Source organism: Pelodiscus sinensis, chromosome 9, assembly GCF_052426305.1.
Source record: "Pelodiscus sinensis isolate ZL-2025 chromosome 9, ASM5242630v1, whole genome shotgun sequence".
Lineage (NCBI taxonomy): Eukaryota > Metazoa > Chordata > Testudines > Trionychidae > Pelodiscus > Pelodiscus sinensis.
The window spans coordinates 51890876-51917794 of NC_143060.1; the positions used below are offsets into that span (position 1 = coordinate 51890876).

At 46.5% G+C, this 26919-nt stretch overlaps 2 protein-coding genes across 9 annotated transcripts in view; one reads left to right on the forward strand and one right to left on the reverse strand.

Annotated features, from left to right (window-relative positions):
• Positions 1–14522, reverse strand: part of RO60 (Ro60, Y RNA binding protein) — a 37057-nt gene extending 22535 nt beyond the window's left edge. Inside the window, exons 1-4 of one of the 5 annotated variants that reach the window (XM_006129140.5) lie at positions 14053–14519; positions 2783–3383; positions 1855–2075; positions 1415–1561 (exon numbers count right to left, since the gene is read on the reverse strand). In XM_006129140.5, coding sequence (XP_006129202.3) covers positions 1415–1561; positions 1855–2075; positions 2783–3362 — 948 coding nt within the window. In that variant the 5' untranslated portion in view covers positions 3363–3383; positions 14053–14519. The other 4 variants (XM_006129139.4, XM_006129141.5, XM_006129143.4 and 1 more) reach the window with 4 other exon arrangements.
• Positions 14523–14533: 11 nt separating this feature from the next.
• Positions 14534–26919, forward strand: part of UCHL5 (ubiquitin C-terminal hydrolase L5) — a 40004-nt gene continuing 27618 nt past the window's right edge. For 3 of the 4 annotated variants that reach the window (XM_075936735.2, XM_075936734.2, XM_075936736.2), the window contains exons 1-2: positions 14534–14798; positions 24957–25062. Coding sequence is in view for 1 of the 4 variants with exons in the window: in XM_075936732.2 (XP_075792847.1) it covers positions 14717–14798; positions 18375–18438; positions 24957–25062 (252 nt within the window). In the remaining 3 variants the exon portion in view is untranslated. Of the gene's footprint in view, positions 14799–18374; positions 18439–24956; positions 25063–26919 lie in introns of all 4 variants that reach the window. The other variant, XM_075936732.2, reaches the window with a different exon arrangement.

A 26919-nucleotide genomic window follows, 5' to 3' on the forward strand; every position in this document is an offset into this window, starting at 1 on the left:
GCTCCTAAGCACCTCCTAAGCATTTGCCCTGTCCACTTAAGCAGCCGTCTTTTGCCTGCCACGCAGCTCTTTCGCCATGGCCGCTAGAACAGCCACCTGCCTCCTGCCACACTGGTGAGCAGCTCTGCTTAGGAGATGCACAGGATAGAAATTCTCTTTACACATACAAGCGCACATCTTACAGGGAACTATGGAGTCAGTATACATAGAAAGCGGCTTTCAAACTGGCTCCCCACACGTATCAGTTCCCATGGAGCTACCTCCCTTCAGTGCTGCTGCCTCTTATCAGGGGACGGGAGCTGGTGCTCGTGGGGAGCCAGCTTAAAACCTGGGTCTCCCACAACACTGACTCCCACCTGTCTCTCCACCCCCACCCTGTGCGTAAGCGTGTAACTGCTAAGATTTTCAGTGGTTACACGTTCACACAAATAAACAGTAGTTAACATTCCTAGTTACAATTACCTTTCAAAAACCAGTGATTTGCAATGACCAACAACCTTCTTAAAAACAAAAGTAGTGTTTTTAAAAATTTAGTAGTAAGAACAAAGCTTTGAAGAAAAAAAGATTTAAAAAACTAAATAGTCTACATGCATGTATATCTTAACTAAGTTCTCACCATTCCACAATGGTGACCTATGCAAGCCTAACTTCTTCAGACACTCCGGGAGGTTCCTGTGTCTGAGGCTAGTTTCAGCCTGCTTCTCTGCTTTGGTCTCCCGAGACACTTGTTTTTAAAATCATCTGGAATTGTTTTCAGTGCTCAGAAAATATGAGCCATTCTTGGTTAAACCAGTTTCACAGGGTGGCCACAGGCCTGAGGTAACTTAAACACTAGTTCCTGTGTGCTTCCGCTCCCCCTCCACACTGATGCTTCTCTACCAGAGGCAGCAGTGCAGGAGGGAGGGGAAAAACAGGAACCAGCTCCATAGAATCTGGTGCTCCTCACAGGCACCGCTTCTACCTCCTGCCTCCCCTTGCTGCCTATGAGCCAGAAGCAGAAAAAGGGAAGGGGAATGCATGTAGTCGACAAGATTGTAATGATTTCTAAAGCAGTGCATGAGAATGCTTAAATTATCACATTAACGCATGAGACCTGCAAATGAAATTCACCATTGCTCCAACTCAGGAAAACATTTAGTCAAATACTTAAAAGTTAAGTCTATGCTTAAGTGCTTTCCTGAATTAGGATTCATAAACAAAACAAAGTTAAATGCAGAGTAGTGAGAAAAGAACTCTCACAAAAAGGTTTTGACTTCAACTAGCTATGCCATTATATGTAACTGGCTTTAGCTATCTCAAAGCACACCTAAAACATGTCTCATCAATACATACACTTCTCGAATTTCTAAGAAATGCAACTTAGGAACAGACTCATATCAGAAGTAAAAGCCCTGAGAAGTGAAAACAGTTTTACCTTTTTTAACAATTTCTCATTTCTCAGTCTCTCACACACTAATGCTACTTCTGAGCTTGCTGGTTCAAGAACTGAATTTGCAGTCATCTTGCCTAGATTCCTCAACATTGCTGTTATAGGCATCTCCTGCAACAATGCCTTCCACACCTGTTTCCATATATTATAAGGGGGGAAAAGACAAAAAGGTCATTTTAATTTGCCAAGAGACTCTGTCTGGTATATACACAAGATATCAAGCAAAATATATAAACAATGAATTTTAAATGTCAACATTATACAGAGAACTTCATCATGTTGTATTAATTACTTAATATATTTTTATGCAAAGAGAAATATAAATTTCAGCAATCCAAACTTGTTAAGATATACAAAACAACATATGTTAAAAGGACACCGGTTCATCTGATGCAATATATTAATATTTACATGTACATGCCCACCTCTTTAGATTTCAAATGGTTTGTCTGGAGATGCTCCCTAACTAACCTATACTCTTTTATCAAATGAATAACTTCCAATTCGTCCTTCGTGTGTTTTGCTTTCTCCACAGCTTCCAGGTATTTTAACAAGTTTTCAGTCTCTGAAGAAAGTTCCTTGTCCTTATATGCCTCCTGGACTTCCTTCCACCCCTTGGTAATGTATTTAGTGATTATAACAAGTCCTGTTAGAAGACAAAAATATTTTTCATTCAGGATTATGATCCAGGTATCATAGACAGTTTAGTAAGCCTGGAAGGAGAATTGATTAGACAGATGCTTTTAACTATGGTTTCATTCCCAAAACTGCTAGTCAGCTATTAACAGAGTAGTTCTAATTTAGAATCACTAACACTATAGCCAAATACATGAGAATGCACAAGTCAGAATACTTTTCAGGATGCATTTTTTTCACCATATCATCTCCCTTTTAAATGTTGAAACTTAAACACCACAGCAAGTACGGTGTTGTGGAAAATAAGAGGAAAAAGCAAGTTAGACTATAGAATGAATGATAAGAGTCAATCGGCTAGGCATAAATATTTCAGTTACCCCAACACACTACAAAACATTAAAACATTTAGAAATAATATGCATTTTAAAATATAAAAACTAAATTATTTGTAAGAATGATTGAGCCATCTTGACAGCAGTCATAAAAAATAAAGATCATATTTATCCTTAATCAGTCAAAATAAAGAGACCATATTTTCTAGCTACGATAAGCTTCTGTATTATTTCTAAAGTTTAACCTGAAGGATACATGGCTGCTGACAGATCTTTAGACCAGGACAAACCTATGCTAAAAGTGAAAGGCTTAATGTAGTATCTTGACGTAGCATATTTTCTTAATTAGTCTAGTCCTGCGGTCAACAAAAACCATTACTGTTACCTTCACTGGTAGGTTTTAGGTGTGACAACCTCAGCAGATCTTTATGAGACCAACCATTTCTTTGTTTGTATTTTGTAATTGCTAAAGCAACAACCATGCCATTCTTTCCATTGTACCAGTCTGCAACAGCTTTTCTCAGGGCACGGCCCCACATGCCACATTTCATACCCTCCTTCAGATCCTTTTTAAATTGGATGAAAGTAAACAGATGAGTTGGTATGCGGCAGACTTCAGAAACAGCCTTAAATGCAGCTTGTTTGGTTTTTGTATCAGAGCACTGTGAACAAATTGCAAGAGCAAAAAGCATGGGCTCCTGTTTTGCTGCCCGGCCTTCTTGACTGAACGTCTTTATTTCCTGTACCACATCACAGCCTTTGCCATCTTCAATCAGTCTTATTAAAGTTTCAGCATTCTGAAAGCCCAATTTCTGCTCCTTGATGTAGTATGTACCACCTTCTGAACCAAAACATAAGAAACGGTGGAGTCTATTCATATCCGTGACATGCCATACATATCCACCTTCAGAGTTCGGCACCTGCCTATCATTCAAAGGATGCATTTGGTCTGCGTCTTCATCCATTCCTTACAGTTTCAAGGAAGCCTGCTGGGGGGAAAAAAAATGACCTTACTATAAATTAGGGATGTTACATTTAGTGTAATCAACTAATTGACTAGTCAATAGAATTTCCATCGTCTAGTTGATTAGCTGATGAGCAGGGAAGTTGCAGCAGGGTTTAAGAAAAGTATTTTTTTTTTAATTCAAGCTAATTAGAACCTTAATCTCAAAGATGAAAAGTTAAATTTCTTAGAATCACCATATAGGCAAGTTAAAGGTGACCTGCCAAGGAATGGCATAGAAGAAGGGAAGATTTGTATTTACAATTTGATGCTATTAAAACATTTTATAAAGATTTTTTTAAATTAAATTGATCCAGATCTTGTCCCTTCTCCCCCTCCTCTTTTGCTGCAAGACTGAATGATGACACTGTACTCGATAAAGGTAGGAAACCTGAGCAACTCAGAATTCAAGAGAATTCTAGATTCAAAAAACAAAGTAAAAACATTTTGTGTTTTGTTTGTATTGGCTGTTTAAATTAAACATCTGACAAATAATAAAAGAAAAATGCTATCTCTTAAAAAAAAAAAAAAAAAAAAAAAAAGAGTCAAACAGTCTTGTCCTTTCAAATGAGAGCCAAGAAAGCTCACAAGCAAAGAGAGAAAGAGAAACAAGACATCCCAAACTTTTCAGGTCTGGTTTACACACTGCAAGACAAAGAAATAACATCTGTAGGCCTATCATATTCATATCCTAATCAAAATAAGATGCAAGGCCACAAAATTTACATGGTTAAATGAAAACTAAAGAATTATTCTGAGAAGTAAAAATACAGTTGTAGAGATGCCAACGGAAAGAAGCATACATCATAACAAGTGAAACAGAAGGTGGACATTAGAAGACAGTATCCCAAGACATAAAAGCATATAACATAACACAGATGCATATGAAAGTGAATGGCTCATGGGTAGATAATTTCCACTGCCATTGGTTGGCTCTCAGCTAAGGCTGGAAACATTCCTATCACTTTGTAAGTGATCAGGTGACAGTACACCACACCCAGCAGGTGTGTGGGTTACACCTGCACTTCTGTAAATACGATTATTGTCCAATTAGACTGGGGGAGGGAGGGAAATCTTTTCACTTGTCTATACACTGCTAAACTTTAAATTTGAACTGCCTGAGAAGAAAGCCTGATACATATAACATGCATCAGAAAAGCTATATTTTGAGAGTCAGATGATCTTCTAGATTACTAAGGAGAAATAGGAACAACAGACAAGAAAAAGCATATTACTTCTCTGCAAGTATTTTGCTGCTATTCTTTGGAATAAAATAAATATGAGGCAGTCACATGATAAGACTGGCCCACACATTTTTAATGGTGTTAAACTCCATCTATATTAGTATTTAAAAGCATTTTAGTTAAAAACATTCATTACTTTTATTTAAGAACTCTATTACTACTTTGGGTACAGATATCTCACAGACTGAAGAGAGACAGTAGTCGAACACCTACATGTAGTGAGATATACACACTCTTTTCAGGAATTACAAGGAAGGGAGTTGAAGATTAGTGGTTTCATTGCATTCCTACTCTTGATAGATTTGTATGAAGCAGTGAGGTGCTAGCAACTAAATTAGGAATGCTAATTTTATTTATCTTTTTATTCATCATGTTTCCAAGAAGTATTTCTCACTGTGAGTTTTCAGAATAATCATGTGCAATTTTCTTTCAAAGGTAAGCCGCTTTCTGTTCAAAAACTGCTTACAGCCAAACACATACTAACTTCTGAATTGTTACACAACATTTCCTAGGAAAAAAGTGTTTCCGAAAAGGCGTGCATTTGGCTACATCTACACCGGCATGATTTTGAACAAATACTTTTAACGGAAGAGTTTTTCCGTTAAAAGTATTTGCGCAAGAGAGCGTCTATACTGGCATGTGCCTTTGCGCAAAAGATCTGCTTTTGCGCAAACGCATCCATGCCAGTGTAGATGCTCCCTTGCACAAGAAAGCTCCGATGGCCATTTTAGCCATCGGGCTTTCTTGCTCAAGAAATTGATGTTACATTGGCCTCTTGCGCAAGAGGACTTATCCCTGAGCGGGAGCATCAGAATATTTGCACAAGCAGCACTGATTTTGTACATTACAACGTCAGTGTACTTGCGCAAATACTCGCAGCCAGTGTAGACAGGTGGCAAGATTTTGCGCAAAAGCGGCTGCTTTTGTGCAAAATCTTGCCAATGTAGACACAGCCCTAATGTATATATGCAATACAAAGTGTTTTTATATCTGAAACACGATATTCCAACATGTATGAAGTAGTATGCCTCATCAAACAGCTGGGACAGTCACATCATACTTTCAAAAAACTGGGCCACATTAATCTTTGAAGTGTTACACAAATGAGATTTTAGTCAATTAACTAACTCCTAAAAGGTTTTCTTCCAAATGTAGAAGAACTAGACTTTGGTATAGAACAATAAATTGAACATCTCAGTAATGAATAGAAATGGGATGTGCAACAGATTGCGACATACAGTAATCAAAATCCTGAGTGTGAAATACATGAGATGATTTCACCCTGTATTCTAAGTCAGTTGTTCCCAAACGTTTTTATACCAGGAACTGGCAAACCCACTCAAACTTTTCTCAGAGGGGTAATATTTCATTTGCATATTCATTATGCAAATAATGAATATGCAAATAAAATATTTTCCATTCACCAAAATATGCTCAGTCCCAGCTCATGCCTTTATAAAACAATCGAGTATACTTGATTAGCTTATTAAATGTTACTTAACATCCCTAATTAGCAGGGCTCGACAATTTAGGTAATCTACTTGCCATAGGCGAGTAGATTATAGCCTGGCATGGAGCCGCAGCGCGATCAGCGCATGCACAGCGTGTTGAACCATGCGGCTGGTGAGCAGGGCTCGCCGCTGTTTGGTGAGTCCTGCTAATTAGCATGTACCTCCACTTTACATGCTCTTGCTTTATGTGCATGTCATTTTAGTAATGCCCATAAGAAATACCTACATGGACAAAAACCAGCAGAATGTGGAATCCCTGAAAATGGGCAATTGTAAACAAAATGTCTTGAAGGCCACATATAGAACCTCAGTGGGTCGCATGCAGCTGGTGAACCACAGGATTGCCCACAACTGATATATATAATCTACCTATGAAATATGGATGGGAATGACTAGTCGACTATCGTATAAACAAATGCTTATCCGATAGTCAATAGGTCCTTCCCCCACACTTGCTGCCTCTATCAGAAAGGGGCAGCAGGCATGGGGAAGGGCGAAGAGGACAGGGTGCTTCAAGGCAGCAGTGCTGCATGGTGCCCGGAGCCACACCCTGGGCTCCATGCAGCGTTGCCGCTTTGAAACGCTGTGAGCAGCCTCCCAGCTGGCCCGGGCTGTATGTGGCATTTCAAAGTGGCAGCGCCACGTGGAGCCTGGCTCTGCTGCCTTGAAATGCCCTGGGCTGCATTTGGTGTTTCAGAGTGGCAGAGCTGTGTGGAGCCCAGGGTCAGCTGGGGATTCACCATGCGATGCTGCTGCTTCGAAATTGCTGTGGGAACACGGGGCCAGTAGGAGACTGCTTGAGTTCCCCACTTGCCCTGCGCTCCCTGCAGTGCTTTCTCCTCTGAAGTGCAGTAACAACACTTCAAAGGCAGAATTGCAAATTGCATCAACTATTCGATTAGCTAATTAACTGAAATTTGACATTTATACTATGAAACATAGCCAACATTAACATAATTTTTGCAGAAATATTAATTTATCATGTATTTTTTGAAGAACCAAAATGATCATCTATAACCCTCATTATCAATATAGGTCTTCTAACAGAGAGCTATGCTCTTAATGCCAAGAGAAGTTCAACACTGATACAGAGTGAAATGTTCTAAATACGTCGCCACCGACCCATCGATCACGATTAACTGGTCGATCGGGGGGGGGGGGGAAGGAGCACGACCAATTGATCACAAGGTGACCCAGCCCCTCCCACCATTCTCCCCTACCCCAAGAAGAAATGCTGGCTTCCTGAAGCATGAGGATGGGGTGGGGTGGGGGGCGGGGCAGTGAGGTCCCGCAGCTGTATGCCAGAGCTGGAATCTCAGGAAGCATGCAGGCTGCTCTCCCCGCCCAAACAGCTGGCACATTTCCTGAAATTCTGGGTCTGTCATGCCACCAGAAACTTCCTTCCCCCTGCTGCCTGCCTGTGTGTGGGGGGGATGAGTGGGAGTCCTGGGACCGTGCCAGCTCCAACTGCTCAAGAACTGCACGCTGCCATGGGGAGCAGAGGAAGTGTGTGCACTCTTCCTGAGCAATTGGAGCTGGTGTAGTCCCAGGACTCCCACTCCCCCTGTACAGGAAGGCAGCAGGGGGAAGGAAGTCCCCGGCAGCATGACAGACCCAGCATTTCAGGAAGTATGTTGGCTGTTTGGGGGCAGGGGGAGCTACAGGACTCCCCAGTACCGGCCGAGCTGTCCTTGTTCTCTCCCCACCATCCTGACCCCCACGAGTACCCTGCCCCCCCTGCCCAGACCTCCACCTGCACCCTGCCCAGACCCCATCCAGCACCCTGCCTCTGCCTCCTAGCCAGACACCCACCTGCACCCTGCCCTGGCCCCCAATAGGACCCTGCCTCCTGCCCAAGCCCCCACTAGCACACTGTCCCCTGGCCAGACACAATACAGCACCTTGCTCCTGTCCAGGGCCCCACCTGCCTCCTGCCCCCACCAACACCCTGCCCAGACACGATACAGCACCCTGCCCCTGCCCAAGGCCCCACCAGCTGAGCAAGGCCCTACCCCAGCTCCCAACAGCACCCTGTCCCCTGCCTAAAGACGATACTGCGCCCCGCTCCTGCCCAGAGCCCTAATGGCACCCTGCTCCCTGGCCAGACTCCCACCTGTCCCCTGCCCAGAGCCCCACCAGTATCCTGCCCCTTGCCCAGGGCCCCACCAGCACACTGCCTCCTGCCCATTCAGCACCCTGCTTCTGCCTCGTGGCCAGACACCCACCAGCACCCTGCTCTTGCCCCCTCCCTCCTGGCCAGATACCTACCTCCAGTTAGCTCCTGTACCCTATTTTCCACCCAGGTTTTGCATCCCATTCCTAACCCACTCACTGGCAGCCCTGTCCCACACACTGGATCCCTCATTTTTGGCCCCACCTCAGAGTGCAGAGGGACCCACAAATTCCACTAACCCTGGAACTCCAGAAGAGTTAATCTGTCCTGAGGCCTTGAACCTCAGTCCTACCTCCCCTCTCCCCATCGAGTTGGGGTGCCAGGGGAGGAAGGTGTCTCAGTTGGGGCAACATAAGTGAGGCTTGGGGGGGGGGGCTTGGAAGGGGTTTTTTTTGCATCTCACTTGTGCAAATCTGACTGATTTTTCTGTGGGTCAGTATCTCCGGACCCAAAACACATTCCCCACCCCTCACATAAATAAAAACAACACTGAAATGTTTGTGTCGGACATAATATTTTATTTAAAAGTGAAGGTTGACCAATAAGCCCCAATTGGGGCCAAGCCTCCCATCTGGCTGCAGCATCATAACACCCCCGCATCTCCACACCACCCCCAACCCTAAGTTTACCAGAACCCCCTGTCCTGAGCCTCTCACATCCCCAGTCTTCTGCCACAACACTACTGCACCAGCCACACACTGCAAATCTGTGTCCTGAGCCCATCATAGTCCCAACTCCCCCACCCTGAGCCCCTCATACGACCAAACCTGAATTGCACCCTCACATCCACAAGTCTGTTGGTTGCTCAGCACCCCAAGCCTCCACATGACCCCAATACTCTTTGGCCTGGAGCCCCGTCCCTGAACTAGCAGCCCCTTTTCCACCTTCTCCTGCACCCAAATTCCCTCCCAGACTTTGCACCTTTCACCCGTTCCCACACCCAAATCCCTCATTCCCACCCCAGAGCTTGCACTTCCTGTCTCAATCCAGTGAGTGAGTAAGGGCTCGGGACAGCAAATGATGGAGAGGAGGGGAACTGAGAGGGCGGGACCTTAAGAAAGGAGTGGGGTCTTGGGGAATGGATGGGGTGGATCTTGGCTTGCCCTGACATTTAAAAAGTGATCTTGGGTGTAAGAAGTTTGGAGACCACTGTTCTAAATCAACATTTTCTAGAGAGCAACACTGAATAGCTTGTGTCAGAAGAACTACAGCTAGATTTGCTGCAAAGACACTGATTTTGTTATTCATTTATATTTTATATATACACAGAAGTGGTTTAAAAAGGAAAAAAGACACAATTAATCCCAATTTAAAACACTTACATTAAAAGCACAGATAAAGAAAAGCTGTAATAAAACTACAGGTTTCAATATTAACAAATGGTTATATTTAACAGGTATTTAAATTGCAGATGAAAGCGTATGTATGAATACATCTGAAATTAAATTTTGGTTTCACATTGGCTATATTATAAAAATTCAGTATTGGAAATCTATAATGATTTTTGGTATTTATATCTGTAAACACTTTGAGGACTTTTTTTTGTTCTGTAAAGAACTACAATCATTTACCATCTTTTAAACAACGGAGACTTGGTGCGATGACTCACATAACTGGAGCACTGTCATGGAAGGGTATAAACTGTTCAGGAAGAACAGGCAGGGGAGAAAAGGAGGAGGAGTTGCATTGTAAGTAAGAGAGAAGTATGATTGCTCGGAGCTCCAGTAATTAGAGGGAGAAAAGACTGCTGAGAGTCTATGGCGCTTAAGTTTAGAGGTGGAAGCAACATGGGTGATGTTGTGGTTGGGGTCTGCTATAGACCACCAGATCAGGTGGATGAGGTAGACGAGGCTTTCTTCCAACAAGAGAGAGAAGCTTCCAGATCTCAGGCCCTGGTTCTCATGCGGGACTTTGATCACCCTGACATCTGTTGGGAGACCAATACAGCAGTACACAGACAATCCAGGAAATTTTTGGAGAATGTTGGGGATAACTTCTTGGTACTAGTGCTGAAGGAACCGACCAGGGGCCATGCATATCTTGATCTGCTGCTCACAAACAGGGAGGAAATAGTAGGGAAAGGTAGAGGTGGGTGACAACCTGGAAAGTAGTGATCATGAAATGGTAGATTTCAGGATCCTGACCAAAGGAAGAAAGGAGAGTAGCAAAATACACACTCTGGACTTCAGAAGAGCAGATTTTGACTCTCTCAGAGAACTGATGACCAGGATTCCCTGGGATGCTTACATGAAGGAGAAAGGAGTCCAGGAGAGATGGCAGTATTTTAAAGAAGCCGTATTGAAAGCACAGGAAGAAACCACCCCAATGCACAGCAAGAAAAACAAATATGGTAGGCAACCAGATTGGCTTACCAGGGACATCCTTGGTGAGCTTAAACACAAAAAAGAAGCTTACAAGAAGTGGAAACTTGGATGGATGACTAGGAAAGAGTATACATATATTGCTCGAGAATGCAGGTGAGTTATCAGGAAGGCAAAAGCACAATTGGAATGGCAGCTAGCAAGGGATGTGAAGGATAACAAGAAAGGTTTCTACAGGCATGTTAGCTATACGAGGGTGATGAGAGATGGTGTGGGACCCTTACTGAATGAGGGACGTAACCTAGTGACAGATGATGCGGGAAAAGCTGAAGTACTCTATGCTTTCTTTGCCTCTGTCTTCACGGACAAGGTCACCTCCCAGACAAATGCTCTAGACAACGCAGCATGGGAAGGAGGTGGACAACCCTTGGTGGGAAAGAACAAGTTAGGAACTCTTTAGAAAAGCTAAACACACAAATCCATGGGCCGGATTTAATGCAGCCAAGGGTACTGAGGAAGTTGGCAAGTGTCGTTGTGGAGCCTTTGGCTATTATCTTTGAAAACTCATGGAGATTGGGAGAGATCCCGGATGACTGGAAAAGGCAAATGTAATGTCCATCTTTAAAAAAGGGAAGAAGGACAATCCAAGGAACTACAGACCAGTCAGCCTTACCTTAGTCCCCAGAAAAATCATAGAGGGGATCCTTAAGTAATCCATTTTGAAGCACTTGGAAGAAGAAAAAGTGATTACGAATAGTCAACATGGATTCATGAATGGCAAGTCGTGCCTGACCAATCTGATTAACTTCTATGATGAGGTAACTGGCTCTGTAGCTATGGGAAAGTCAGTGGATGTGAGATACCTTGACTTTAGCAAAGCTTTTGATATTAGGTCTCCCACAATATTCTTGCCAGCAAGTTAAGGGAATATGGATTGGATAAATGGACAGTAAGAAGGACAGAAAGCTGGCTAGATTGTCGGATCCAACCGATAGTGATCAATGGCTCCATGTCAGGTTGGCGGTCGGTTTCTAGCAGAGTGCCCCAAGGATCTGTTCTTGGACCGGTTTTGTTCAACATCTTTATTAATGACCTGGATGATGGGATGGGTTGCACCCTCAGCAAGTTCCCAGATAACACTAAGGCTGTGTCCAGACTCAGGGTTTTTTTCGGGAAAAGTAGCCTTTTTCCGAAAAAACTTCACCTGCGTCTAGACTGCAGCCGCGTTCTTTCGAAATTAAATCGAAAGAACGTGGCTTTTCTTTCGACGGCGGTAAACCTCATTTCACGAGGAAGAACGCCTTCTTTCGAAAGTGCTTCTTTCGAAAGAAGGCGTTCTTGAATGTAAATAGGGCTTCTTCGAAAGAGAGCATCCAGACTCACTGGGTGCTTACTTTCGAAAAAGCGGCTTGCTCTTTCGAAAGTTCCGCGTGCAGTCTAGACGCTCTCTTTCGAAAGAGGCTTGCAGTCTAGACATAGCCTAAGCTAGGAAGAGAGGTAGATACGCTGGAGGGCAGGGATAGGGTCCAGAGTGACCTGGACAAATTAGATGATTGGGCCAAAGAAATCTGATGAGGTTCAACAAGGACAAGTATAGAGTCCTGCACTTGGGATGGAAGAATTTCAAGCGTTGTTACAGGTTGGGGACTGAATGGCTAAGCAGCAGTTCTGCAGAAAAGGACCTGGGCATTACAGTGGATGAGAAGCTGGATATGAGTCAACAGTGTGCCCTTGAAGCCAAGTAGGCTAACAACATATTGGGGTGCACTGGGAGAAGCATTGCCAGCTGATTCAGAGAGGTGATTATTCCCCTTTATTTGGTTCTGGTAAGGCCACATCCAGAATATTGTGTCTAGTTCTGGGCCCTCCACTATAGAAAGGATATGGACACACTGGAGAGGGTCCAGCAGAGGGTGACCAAAATGATTAGGGGGCTGAAGCGCATGACCCCTGAGGAGAAACTGAAGGATTTGGGTTTGTTTAGTCTGCAGAAAAGAAGAGTGAGGGAGGATGTGACAGCAGCCTTCAACTTCCTGAAGGGAGGTTCCAAAGAGGATGGAGAGAGGCTGTTCTCAGTAGTGACAGATGGCAGAACAAGGAGCAATGGTCTTAAGTTACAGTGGAGGAGGTCTAGGTTGGATATTAGGAAAAACTATTTCACTAGGGCTGTGTCCAGACTCAGGGTTTTTTTCGAAAAAAGTAGCCTTTTTCACGAGGAAGAACACCTTTTTTCGAATGCAAACAGGGGTTTTTCGAAAGAGAGCATCCAGACTGCCTGGGTGCTTTCTTTCGAAAAAGCGGCTTGCTTATTCAAAAGTTCCGCTTGCAGTCTAGACGCTCTTTTTCGAAAAAAGTATCTTTCGAAAAAGCCTCTTTCGAAAGAGGCTTGCAGTCTAGACATAGCCTAGGAGGGTGGTGAAGCACTGGAATGAGTTACTTAAGGAGGTGGTGGTTTTTAAGTCTCGGCTTGACGAAGCCCTGGCTGGATTGATTTAGTTGGGATTGGTCCTACCTAAAGCAGCGGGCTGGACTTGATGACCTCCTGAGGTCTCTTCCAGCTCAACGATTCTAATATTGAGACCAACAGCCAAGAAAGATTCAAACGTCAAAAAAAAATATAAATTAGCTATGTGGCAGTGTAAACGGGTAAACCATGAATCAATGAGCTCAGGCTCCTTTATGGATGGGGCAGGCAGCTCCTATCTGGGTTGATACAGAGGCAGCAGCACAAGAATCTGTGTGTCAGTCCAATGTTCTCCCCACTAGTCTATTCTCCCCCTCCCCTCCCCAGTCTGATCTACCTGGATTTATAAAGATAACGTGATGGATGGAAAGACTGCGAAAGAATAGCCAAGCTAGGGATGAGAAAAAAGTTATTGGCTGGCAAGCATCCTCTTCTACAAGACCTGCACATTCACTTTGTACAGGAACCTCAAAATTCATTCTTCAAACGGAATGTTGTTATTGCCAGGAAACCATTCCTAAAGGGCTTTGTAGAAACATTGCTGAGGTATCTCAACACAACCGACTGCAAGAAACATACCGACATCCCCTGCGCCTCAGCCCTCTGGGTCTTTCTACTCTTCGCTTGTACGAGACGCCGGGCACCTGTCTTCGGGGGTACACTAGGCTCGCGGGCAGCTCCTCGGCCAGCTCAGTCACAACACTGGCCGTTCACTCGCCCTCGCCTCGCCCTAGCTGGGAATATCGGCAGCGGGCGAGTGTTTCTGTCCCAACAGGGCCCCTCTTCCCTCGGCAGCTCGCGCCGGGTCCGCAAAGAAGCGCCCGGCCTCCCGCAGACGCGCCGCTCCCGATGCCTCCCGCCCGGCAAAAGCGGGGCGGAATATCCCTTGGGGAGCAGTGAAAGGCGGCGGACTAGGCCGCTGCCCAAGGGAGGCCCTACCTGCAGCTCCGGCCAGTGGCGCAGCACAGGGCGCTCTGGGGCTGTGGCTCACACGGCGCCAAATCCTACGTGAGCCGGAGACCGGGACGCGGGCCGGGCGCAGCAGGAGGCGCCGGCTCCGGCTCTAGGTTTGGTTTCTCCTCGGCTCCCCTCGAAGTCAGCCCCGCCCTGCTAGAATCCCTGTCATGACAACAGCGCCGAGACCCGGATGGAGCCGCTGTTCCTTCCCTCTCCCCGGCAGGAGCCAGACTCCAGGGCCCCGGATGGAGCCGCTCCGCCTCCCTCTCCTGTGCCAGCGACCGCGGATGTAGTTCCCCGCTTCTGCGATCCTAGGAGCCGAGGTCTACGCAACGGAACCCTTGTCCTTCCGCCTCCGCTCAGCCTGCTTTCCACGGACCCGGACCGAGCTGCCTCTCCCGGGGCACAGGAGCCGAGGAGCACCCGGATCCCGGCAGCGGACTGGCTGAGGCGCCTTCCGTGATTAGCATGAAATCCCGGATGTGACCTACATTCTCGCGCTCCGTGCGGGCCGAGCCCGCCCCCACTTCACCATAGAGATGACAGCGTGGGCCGCGGAGGCTGACGGGACGGAAGCGGCGGGGCGCGTGTGAGGCGCGCTGGCTGGTGGCTGCCGCTGCTCCGGGCGCTCCTGCGGACCGCCACCATGTCGGGAGGAGGCAGCGCTGGCGAGTGGTGCCTGATGGAGAGCGACCCGGGCGTCTTCACTGAGCTCATCAAAGGCTTTGGTGAGGGTCAGCGGGGCCCGGGCAGAGGGCGTGCACCGGCGCTGGGCGGGCGGGCGCTCCTGCGGCCTGCAGCTGCTCCCCGCCCCGGGCTTGTCGCGTCGGGGCCTGGCTGGACCTCGCCCCATGCCCGTTCAGAGGCGCTGCTGGGGAGCGAGAGCCCGTATCCCCAGCTGGTGCAGTTGCGAGTTGGGGCCTGGGGCGGCAATTCTGCTTTAGTGGGGTCGGGCGGAGAGATGCCTAAATCCCCGCCATCCAGACACCCCCCTCCGCGGGGAGAGCGCAGTGCCCAGCCTCGGTAGGGCGAGCTCTTCGCAGGGGAAGCCGCAGTCTGCTCTGCCATTCCTGAGCTTTAGCCTGCCTCCAGCATCTCAGCCAGTGGCGTGGTTCAGCTCCCGCAACAAGTAATAGGGTCCCATTGGTGCTTCAGAACCGGCCTGCCTGTTTTTGTTACAAGGCGGCTGCAGACCTCAAGCAAAGTGATGTTGTTTCTTTGAGGCAAACTTTGTTCTCATGTTCAGTAGCTGCCCAGAGTGTAAGCTAGAGATGGAAAATCCTGTTTGATCAGTTTAACCAGTTATCTACTTAAACAGGGGTGGACTGGCTGAAGCACCCCTACTCCCCCACCTGGCACTGCTCTGTCCAGGCTGGGCCCACTGTGGATGGGGGCTGCCCCTTCCAGTTAACCATAACCAGTAAACATCACCTTGTTAAGCATTCCTATCCCTAGTGTAAGCATTAGCATTTTGAGAGTAACCTAAAAAAATCTTGAACGAAGAAGTCTGTACTTGTGTCTGCATGAATATGCATCTACTGATCTGTAAGATGTTTCTTTTATGTCAGCATGTATTTATATAGGATACTTTCATGTTCTAAATGCTTTTGGCATTGCAGGTTGAACCTCTCTAGTCCAGCACTCTCAGGACCTGACCAGTGCCAAACCAGAGAATTTGAGGAACCACAGGAGTTCAGTATTGTTTAACATTATTACCAACACTATCATTGCTTTCTGGGCTCTTAACAGACATTTAGGAGTAAATTAGAGCTAAATATCAGCACAGAATGCTGAGAGTCAGGACTGGTGACTGTAAACAAAATGTCTGTGACCGTGGGGAACTTGGCCACACCCAAAATAAGTGGACATCCAGCTAACTAAAATCATGCTGGACCACAGATGTTGCCAGACCAAAGAGGTTCAACCTGTATTCAAAAAAACTTGTGTGAGGTAGGTAAATAATAGCTTAATCTTACAAATTTGTATACTGACATGCAGACTACAACCCAAATGAGATTAACAAGCTTCTGGATAGTAAAACTGTTGATGTTGAGAATCATGTGGGCAGTGATGAATTGTCAAATCATGTTCAGTTTCATGGTGCTGCTGTTTGTGAAGCTGCGGGACAGGCAGTGTAATTGTTCACAAAATTGGAATGGGAGGAGGATGGTGAGGTAGGAGAGTAGTAGAATAGCAGAGACTTTCCTGCATCCCAGAAAGCCTAGGTGGATAAAATAGCGGAGATTTGATCGTACTCTTTAAGAGGCTGTAAATTGTCCCACAAGAGTGCTGAGTCTTCTGGAAAGAGGAAGAATTCTAGAGAGAAGTAAAGATAAGGTTTATCGCATGAACTAGCCAGACGCTGAAATAATCTTGGTTGGGAGCAACTTCATCTGACACCTTCTTGGAAGAAATTTCAGCATATTTCCCAGTGTGTGTTGACTGCAGTTTGGGCAGGATTTCTCACCCAGGAGTTGCCTCTGAACCTCACCAACAGAGATTGCTCCACCCGCATCCTATATCTCCATCAGTCTCATAGGTCTAGTTTTCCAGTTCATGCATGTAATGAAAGCTTCTCAAACTGTTTTACATAGAAAAAAATCAGACTATAAGTAATGAGGAAAGAATTAATGTAATTTGGATGATGCAGAAGAATTGTAGTGGGGTAAAGAGTGTTTTGTTTTTATATTCCGGTCAGGGTAAAATTTGAGCCATTTAAATGATGATCTAATTAGCCAGCTATTAAGCTTGTGTGGACTGTACTGGCAGTTTGTTTGATATGTTTTGCTAGAGTTATCAAACTGTGCCTGGAACCTCCTCTCCTGGGAATAATTTGATTATTTGTTCTCAGTAGAACCTGCTTCTTATTCACTCTTAAAAATTCCCACAGAAATAGGTTTCCTTATCCTTTAGCAGTTCTTTCCTCAGATTTTACAAACATCAATCAATACACCATTTTGCCAATTCCTGGAGGATTTTTGTTAATGAGAGGGGAACCTGAAGTCTGAGATTAAAACAAAAGACTTTGAGACACATCTGAGGAATGATTTTGATTGGTTGAATGCTATACTATGTTGTGGGAAAAGTTTGGTTCTGTCTCTCCTGGTGAAGTGTCCACTTTTTAATTGTCACTTCATCCTTACTCTTAGAGATGGTACTACGATGTCAAAGCTGAGGCATACTGGCAAGTTGTTCAAGAAGCTTTTACAGATACTTGGAGAACTTTAGTCTCCAAGATTGACTTTTTTGCTCCTTTTACCTGATTTTTTAAAATTAATTATTTGTGTCATAATTAAATCTGAATATTAATTCAAATTAATGTTTATGTAGTGCTGCAAAACCTAGAGATTTACATGCTTTTACCTACATTGTATCTTAATATTATTGTCTCTGTCACAAAATGAAGATTAGTGGCATTATAAGATGCTTGCTATTCTCCCTTAAGAATTTTAATTTACTGTTTCTTGTTTAGTCAACAGTGATTTCTCTTATTTCTCTTCCCATGCTTTGCTTTTACGCTTCTCCTTGTTCATCCAATAAGTGGAAGATTTTTTTGGCTAGAGGTCTAGAAGTTTCTGGGGGTATCTTCCTGATTTAGTCATAGACTAAGGTGCTGTTGTGGTGTAAGGGTTATTAGTATTAGTAAGAGAGATCCTCACTTTGAAATCAGGTAATTTAAAAGAAAAAAAATAAGAACACCTGTGAATTAGATTTGACTCACAATACCTTCTGCTGATTTTTGTGGTTTTACTGTCCCATTATTTCTAACCTGAACCCATTACTTCTTCATTAAAGACTGAAAACTCAACACACACCTTGGAAACTAACTAATAAAACTAGTTGAAACACAAAACAGGACTATGTAGCACTTTAAAGACTAACAAGATGGTTTATTAGGTGATGAGCTTTCGTGGGCCAGACCCACTTCCTCAGATCAAACAGTGGAAGAAAATTGTTACAACCATATATACCAAAGGATACAATAAAAAAAATGAACACATATGAAAAGGACAAATCAAATTTCAGAACAGATGGGGGGGGGGGAGGTCAATGTCGGTGAGTTAATCATATTAGAGGTGATAATTGGGGAAGCTATCTTTGTAATGGGTAAGATAATGTACACTCTGTTCATTTGACAGTGCTCTTTTTTCTAATCTTTCATCCATATCATTCATAGGCTTTTTGTTTTTATATCTGATATTGTGTATGTTTCTTTAAAATGTGCGTGTGTGTGCGCATATATATTAATATGGCTTTCTCTTCTCCATTTTAGGATAGTTACAACTGTAGTTTTGCTCTTTCAGGTTGCAGGGGAGCACAGGTTGAAGAAATATGGAGTCTGGAGCCAGAAAACTTTGAAAAATTAAAGTAAGCCAGTGGTCTCCAACCTTTTTACACCCAAGATCACATTTTAAGTCTCAGAACAGGCAAAGATCTACTGCCCCGCCCCTTTCTTGAAGCCCCGCCTACATTACATGAGGAAATCTAATGTAAACGTACTGCGCAGATGCGCAGTTCAGAGAGCGCTCGAGAGCTACTCTTAGAGCCCCTGAGATCTACTGGTTGGTGACCACGGAAGTAAGCTATTGGATCTACAAAAACAATTTGTGTTTTTATATGTTGCATTCTTCTTGGATAAGATTTATTTAGCCTAAATTCTTTCTAAACCCACTGAGGATGCGTTGTATTTCTATTTGTCCAATACGCTGTCTTTTGATATCCACAGCAATTTATCAAGGTTTTAAACATTAGTTATCTAGTACATTCAGGTTAGAAAGTCTCTTGTTTAAACTAGTGTCTCTTTCTTGGAATTGACCTAGTCCAGTGGCTGGAGCATAGGAATAGGAATTAGTAAGCATTTCCATTGACTAACTGACATGCCCCAAAACACAAAGTAAACAATTGCTTGGCTTTTTGCACTGATGTTTAAAGCATCTGCCACTTCAAGTAATTTGTTGAACTTGTGTACAACCTAGGGATAATAAATTTAGATTAATTGGCTAATCCAATACAGGCAGTCCCCGACTTACGCGGATCCGACTTATGTCGGATCCGCACTTACGAACGGAGCTTTCTCGCCCCGGAAGTCGGGGCGAGAAAGCCCCGTTCGTAAGCTGCTCCGGTGCCCCTGGTCTGCTGGAGACCGTCTCCAGCAGACCAGGGGAACCGCTGCTGCTGCCCCTTGAGACCCGGTGCCTGTGGTCTGCTGGGGACGGTCCCCAGCAGACCACAGGCCCCCGGACTGAAGCCGCAGCCGCGGGGGGGTCCCGCGCCTCTGAGGCTTTGCCAGAGCAAAGCCTCAGAGGCGCGGGGAGCCGCCACTGCTGCCGCTCCAGTCTGGGTGCCTGTGGTCTGCTGGGGACGGTCCCCAGCAGACCACAGGCCCCCGGACTGAAGCCGCAGCCACGGGGGGGTCCCGCGCCTCTGAGGCTTTGCCAGAGCAAAGCCTCAGAGGCGCGGGGAACCACCGCTGCTGCCGCTCCAGTCTGGGTGCCTGTGGTCTGCTGGGGACGGTCCCCAGCAGACCACAGGCCCCCGGACTGAAGCCGCAGCCGCGGGGGGGTCCCGCGCCTCTGAGGCTTTGCCAGAGCAAAGCCTCAGAGGCGCGGCACCCCGCTGCCGCTGCGGCTCTGCTCCCCGTGTCCCTGGTCTGCTGGGGGGGGGGGGGCGCAGCTAGTGTGCTCCCCCCCCCCCCCCCCCCAGCAGACCAGGCTTTTGTTTTGGACTCTGGGGCAGAGCAGCTGGGGCGCTGCCGATTGGTCCTGCAGCGCCCGTGGGCACTACTGGACCAACCCGGCAGCACCCCAGCTGCTCTGCCCCAGGTCCTGATTCAGCCGCTGCTGGTCAGTTTCAGCAGCGGCTGAATCAGGACGTCTGGGGCAGAGCAGATGGGGTGCTGCTGGGTTGGTCCAGTAGCACCCCAGCTGCTCTGCCCCAGGCGTCCCCAAGTCAGCTTCTGCTGAAACTGACCACCGCTGACTACAGGAAGCCCCAGGCAGAGTTGCTCTGCCCCGGGCTTCCTGGAATCAGCTGCTGATCAGTTTCAGCAGCAGCTGACTTGGGGACGCCTGGGGTTCTTAAGTTGATTCTGTATGTAAGTCAGAACTGGCGGTCAGTTTCAGCAGTGTCTGAATCTGGACGCCAGTTCCGACTTACATACAGATTCAACTTAAGAACAAACCTACAGTCCCTATCTTGTACGTAACCCGGGGACTGCCTGTAGTTAGTCCAATTTTTATTGACTATTTCAGCGTTTCTCAAACTATGGAAACCAGGCCTCATCATGTCTGGTGGTTGCCGGCAGGGCTGGCTTTAGGTCGATTTGGGCCCCGCGCCCCTGAACCCGGAAGTGCCGGCGAGTTACAGAGCCGGGGGCCCTGCTCCACTGATATGTGGAGCTGGGTCTCTCCCCTGGTTCTGCCTGGCGCGGGCCCCCCGCGCGTCCTCCCACTCCACCCTCCAGAGCGTCCCCGCTGTGTGCGGCTCCTCACCGCCTGCTGCTGCCCATGTGCGGTGTTGCACGTGGGCGGGGAGGATGCCCGGGCATGATGTGATGTCACGGCCTGGGATTTTAAAACTCTTCGGAGGCACGTGGCGGGGCCACGCTACCTCCGGGTTCGGCCTCCGGAGCCTGAGCGTGGCCTCCGGCCCCACAATGTGGAAGGCAGAAGTTAGGGAACGGGCTTGGGCAGCGGCGGGCTTGGGAGGAGGTGGCAGCGGGGGGACGGAGGGGAAGGCACCAAAGGACAGGGTGCAGGAGAGAGAGACAAATGCCAGGGGGCCAAGTGCAGACAATGAGAGAAAGGGCAGGAGGGGAGGTGTCAGTGGGAGGGGGGACAGGGTGATGCTGGGAGAGGAGAGGAGAGAAGAGGGGAAGGGCATTGGGGGCTGGAGGAGGAGGTGCTGGGAGAAGGCTTGAAAGAAGGGGTGGGCATGAGGAAGGCCAAGATGGAGCAAGTCATGTGTGAGGGCACAGAGGGGAATGGGGCAGAGAATGGTGAGGGGGTGGGTATTAGGGAAAAAGGGGGCAGGGGCAGTAAGGGAAGGGGGAGGCACCAGGAGGGTGCAGGGCTAAGGGAAGGTGCAGGTGCCAGGGGATTCTGGGGTGAGGAGGAGGGGAGAGCTGGCCTCTGGAAGCAGCACTGGATGGGGAAATTGGGGCAGGCTGGGGAGACTGGGAGGCTGGTGGAAGCAGGGCTGCCGGGGGGTGCGAGGTTGGGGGCAGGGAGCTGGCCGGGGAAGATGGGCGGGGGGGGGGGGGGGGGGAGAAGTGGCCGCCGGCAGCGGGGCTGGCCAAGGGAGATTGGGAGGAGAAGTGGGGGAGAACTGGCTGCCCGGGAGAGGATTGGGGGAAATGGGGCTGGCCAGAGGCGCGGCGGAGGAAGCAGGGGAGAGGAATGAATTGGCCTGCGGGGAGTGGGACTGACCTGGCCATATGTAGATCTTGGGGCGCTGCTCCTGTTCCCCCTCTCCCCCCGCAAAGCACAAAGCATGAGTTAGTCCAGCCTGGGGATCCACACGCACACACCCCTTGAGTAGTTGCCAACTGTCTGGCTGGTAGACACACTCATGCAGCCTGAGCACATTTACCAGCCAGGCAGTTCGAAATTACAAACTGATACATCTAATAATAATACAACGTACCTAATGAGAAAATACCAGACATTTTATATGTCTGGTATTTTCTCAGTTTGTTTTTTATGTGTTTATATTTTTGGGCCGCAAAAAGCAGAACTGAAAAAAAAAAGGGGGGGGGGCTCCAACTAAAGTAAAATGTTTGGGAAACCCTGGTGTAACCAGTTTTCTGTCTGTCTTACAGTCCATTTATCCAATCCATATTCCTTAACTTGTTGGCAAGAATATTGTGGGTGACCATATCAAAAGCTTTGCTAAAGCTGGCACTGGAGGTTTTGGGAGGACCAGAAACAACTTATTTGAATATTTATTCATTTGATTAATGAATATGCAACTATGCAAATGCACATTACTGGTCCTCCAAAAGTTCATGAATGGATTTACTGGTCCCCGTGTCAAAAAGTTTGGGAACCCCTGGACTATTTGATTAGTCAGTAAGGGCGTCTCCGCCTTTGAAGTGTAGCAACAGCTCTGAGGCTGTTGCTACACTTCCAAAGTGAAAGCACTGTGGGGAGCACAGAGCCAGCAGGGGACTCAAACAGTCACCTGCTGGCCCTGTGCACCCCACGGTGTTTCAAAGCGGCAGTGCTGCATGGAGCCCGGGGGCAGCTGGGGAGTTGCAGTGTTACAACTTTGAAATGCTGCAAGGAGCCTGGCGTCAGTCTCTGTGTCATTTCAACATTCTGGGCTCCATGCATGCATCCCTTTCTCATTCTCCCCTGCACTTTCTGACTTTTGCTGATAGAGGCAGCAAGGTGGGGGGAAGGGGAAGGAGAGCGACTACTCAACTAGTATGTCAATTATCTGAGTAGACATTCACATTCCTAGTAAAACTCGCTTTTCTGCCATACTCTCTCCAGTCAACATAATGTTTTTCTCATTCTACATGTCTGATTAAAAGGGCATAACAAGGGGGCTTTTGCAGGCGGGGGGTTGGGACCACTTCTGTTCAATATCTTCATCAGTGATTCAGATGATGGCATACAGAGTGTGCTTATTAAGTTTGCAGTTGATACCAAGCTGGGAGGGGTTGCAACTGCTTTGGAGGCTAGGATCATAATTCAAAATGATCTAGACAAACTGGAGAAATGGTTTGAGGAAAATACGATAAAATTTAATAAGGACAAATGCAAAGTACTCCACTTAGGAAGGAACAATCAGTTTCGCACATAAAGAATGGCGAGTGCCTATGAAGGAGTATTGAAGAAAGGGATCTAGGGGTCATAGTGGACCATAAGCTAAATAAGAGTCGACAGTGTAACGCTGCAAAAAAAGCAAACATGATATCTCTTGAGATAAGTATCTCCAGAGATATATTTGGAGAACTAAGAGCTGGTTAGATAGACACCTGTCAGGGATGGTCTAGATCAGGGGTCTCCAAACTTTTCAGCCCGAGGGCCGCATTAACTATCAAACAGCAGTTCGGGGGCCGACTACACACTTGAGGTCCAAATAAAAAACAATCAAAACATGGATGTTGTTTTTAATTATTTATTTAATATTATTTTATTCAGTTATTATTTAATAACACATTGATACACTACACATGAACACCTGTATTAGTGTGAATGGTGAAATTGTTTCCTGGATGCCAAAATAGCAGACATTTCTGGCTTTGCGAATCCGTTTCTCCCGGAAAGGGGGGGGGGGGGGGGCTTTTCCCCCTGCTCTCCCCTTCCTCTGCACGCTCTCCTCCCCTCCTGCTTGCCACCGCTCACTCCTTCCCCCCCCCGGGCAGAAGGGGTCACCTTTTTAAAGTTCCCGCACGTTCCCGTTCCCCCGCACGTCGCCGGGCGGGCGTTACCACCACCGCCCATCCTGCCCCCTGATTGGCCGGCTGCCCTGTCAGTCTGGGCGGGGGAACGCCGCCCGTGCTAACCCCCACCCCCTGCACTGTTTGCCGCCACGCGGCCGCTTGTCAGCAGAGCGGCCCGCTTCTCCTGCCCCAGCGCGGCGTGAGTACACGCCGCACACCCCTGACAGGGCCCCCCCCCCGCGGCAAGAAGGGCCCGTTCGGCGGCGCCCCAGGGACGGTCTCCACGGGCTGGATGAGAGGGCCTCGCGGGCCGCATCCGGCCCGCGGGCCGTAGTTTGGAGACCCCTGGTCTAGATGGTACTGGGTCCTGCTGTGAGGGCAGGGGACTGGACTTGATGACTTCTTGAGGTCCCTTTCAGTTCTAGTGTTCTGGGATGCATTAACAGGAGTGTTATGAGCAAGGCACAAGAAGTCATTCTTCTGCTCTGTTCTGTGTTGATTAGGCCTCAGTTGGAGTATTGTATCCAGTTTTGGGCACCACATTTCAGGAAAGATGTGGAGAAATTGGAGAAAGTCCAGGGAAGAGAAAAATGATTAAAGACCTAGAAAACATAAGTTATGAGGCAAGGCTGAAGGAATTGGACTTATTTCGTTCAGAAAAGAGACAGCTGAGTGGGGACATGATATAGATTTTCAGGTATCTAGAGGGTGTCACGGGGGGGGGGGGATTGTTCTCCTAGGCCTATGATGATGGAACAAGAAGCAATTGGCTTAAACTACAGGGAAGGTGGTTTAGGTTGGACATTAGGAAAAAACTTCCTAACTGTTTGGGGGGGGGGGGGTGGAGAGGGGAAGCTAAACACTGGAATAAATTGCCTAGGGAGGTTGTGGAACTTCTGTCCCTGGAGATATTTAAGGGCAGGTTAGACAAACATCTATCAGGGATAGTCTAGACTGTGCTTGGTCCTGCCATGAGGGCAGGGGAATGGACTTGATGATCTCCTTCCAGTTCTAGTATTCTATGATTTGTTCATGTATAGAATCTTAAAAGTACCACCTAAAATACCAAACTATAATTGCAGTGTTTATCCATGCTTAGATAATGATTGTGATATCTGTTTCTAAAGACAATGTTATGAATAGCGTTATTGGTCAGGCAGATGGCGATGGGGTGGGGAGAAACAGGGTATAAGGTAAATATATACTGGATTTCTTTAACCTCTTAGTAAAATGTGTATTGGATCAGAAATAAACTGGCACTTAAAGTCCAGTTTACCAAGTGATCAAGAAGGCAAATTTTGATTCTTCTAAAGTGTTATTTGAACACTAATTCCACCTGGAATTGTGTGTGGCCTTTCCAAAAATCTGTATTCATTCAGGAATCTGAGCTTAATTGACAGTGTTTAGAAAATAAGAGTTAATGGAGTTGTTTTGTCAGATGATAAAGAACTGTGCAAACTATTTTTAATTTCTGCTTTGACCTCTTATTTTCTAGACCAGTTCATGGGCTGATCTTCCTCTTCAAATGGCAGCCAGGAGAAGAGCCAGCTGGTTCTGTTGTTCAGGATTCCAGACTAGACACAATATTTTTTGCTAAACAGGTACAGTAATCTCAGTGACTTCCTTAGATGCCCCATGAAACAGGGTTTTTCATAGAGAAAGAAGAAAGGTTACACAAAAGTAAACAACTGTACAAGGTATGCTTAGTCTGACAAAATCTTGCCAGACAAGGAAAAGTAAAATTCTGTTGAGAGGAGTGGAAGAGTAATTGAAAATGATGCTTTTAAAACTTCATTTCCATGGCATAAAGGATTAGCTTGAAAGGTTTTTTTTTTAATCAGTGATATTTTGAAACCACTTTCAACAAAAGATTATAGGGAGAATTATATTTAAAGTCTTTCGAAGTAGAGCTGCTATTCCTATATTTCTCAAATGTCTTTCATTTTAGGAAATGTTCATATTGTAAAGCTATATTTACCTGTTTTGTGTACAGACTTGATCCGAAAGTATTCCTTTAATTATTTGTATCTGAAATACATAAGGTTTGCAACAAATAATTGAAAATGTTGTTTATACTAATGAAATACATCTTGCTTAATTAAAGAGATAATGCAGTAATACAAAGAGCTTTATATTTCTGCTTTGACAGGCAGATCAACATATATCGTTAGTGAACTAGCAAAGCAAGGAAGCGTAACCAGATCAAATGTAAAGTTTCTTATCAAGAAAAGCTAGTTTAGTAGTTCTGTTTTTTAAATGGGTATAGATATGCATGGCTAGAGTTGGCCTTCTTGGCTCCTTACAGGATGCCCTGCATCCTTTTTCACCCTGCTCCAGGGAAGGGGTAGCAAAGGTGGGTCCTGCAGGCCTGCCTAGAGAGGCTGCACAGAAGCCATTTAGACCAGGAGGCTCATATAAAAGGAATTGTGGTACCTTAGGATTAGTTTTTGGCTGAGAGCAGAGGGCCAAAGAAGGATGCTTCTCTCACACTCTCTCTTGCCGAAGGGATAAATAGAGCTTGGTTCTGGCTGTATTCTCAAGCTCAGGGTGAGAGGGCCTGAGAACTTAACCCTAAGATAAGGGTCAGAGCTAAAGGGGCCAGATGGTAGGAGGTCCAGGGAAGTAGCAGCAGAAAATCCAAGTGAGCAGTACTTGGAAGCTGTGTATAGTGTTCCTATTTGGAGGGAGGGGGAAGGGGAGAGGAAGCGTGTTTGTGTGTGTGTGTGGGTGGGTGTGTGTGGGTGTGTGCGCGCGTGCACGGGGTGGGGGAGGGACAGGAATGGGGTTAGGGTGGTCTGTGGTTCCTCCACTGCCAAACTATGGGACAAATCTTATTTGTAGGTCTAAGTGAAGAGCTAAGAGAGGTTAATCTGTAATTTTAAAAACAAAGAGTAGTCCTGTGGCACCTTAGAAACTACAAAAACATATATAGCAAATAGCATCATGGGCTTTCATGGGCAAAACCCAGTTCTTCTGATAAGCTTGAGTGAAGGGCTAAATCAGGGGTGGAGAACACCAAGCCTGGGGACAAGATGTGGCCCCTAACTTGCCTGGATCTCCCTCACAACTGGGCACCCTGTGGTGGTACTCCAGCCCTCTGCCACCTACCCACAGTGCTGGAGCATGCAAAATCTACTAGCCTGGGCCCCCCTAATCTTTAGTGTGCAAGGGGAATGTGAAGAGTGCCTTTTTCCTTCTCAGTCCGTGGCTTCTCACTTTGCTTCTCAACTGTGTGTGGTCCCCGACTGATTTTTTTTTTTTCTGTGGGTCATTGGCCCCTGACCCAAAAAAGGTTCCCCATATCTGAGCTAAAATAAAGAGCTCAGGATCAGGACTGAAGACCCTGATGAGGGCAGAGAGACAATTTTGGTTAGACTTCTGTTACTCTGGAAGGGATTCATTTTGATTGTGTTATCCAGCCATGGGGCTGAGCCACTGAAGATACACTCAACAAAGTT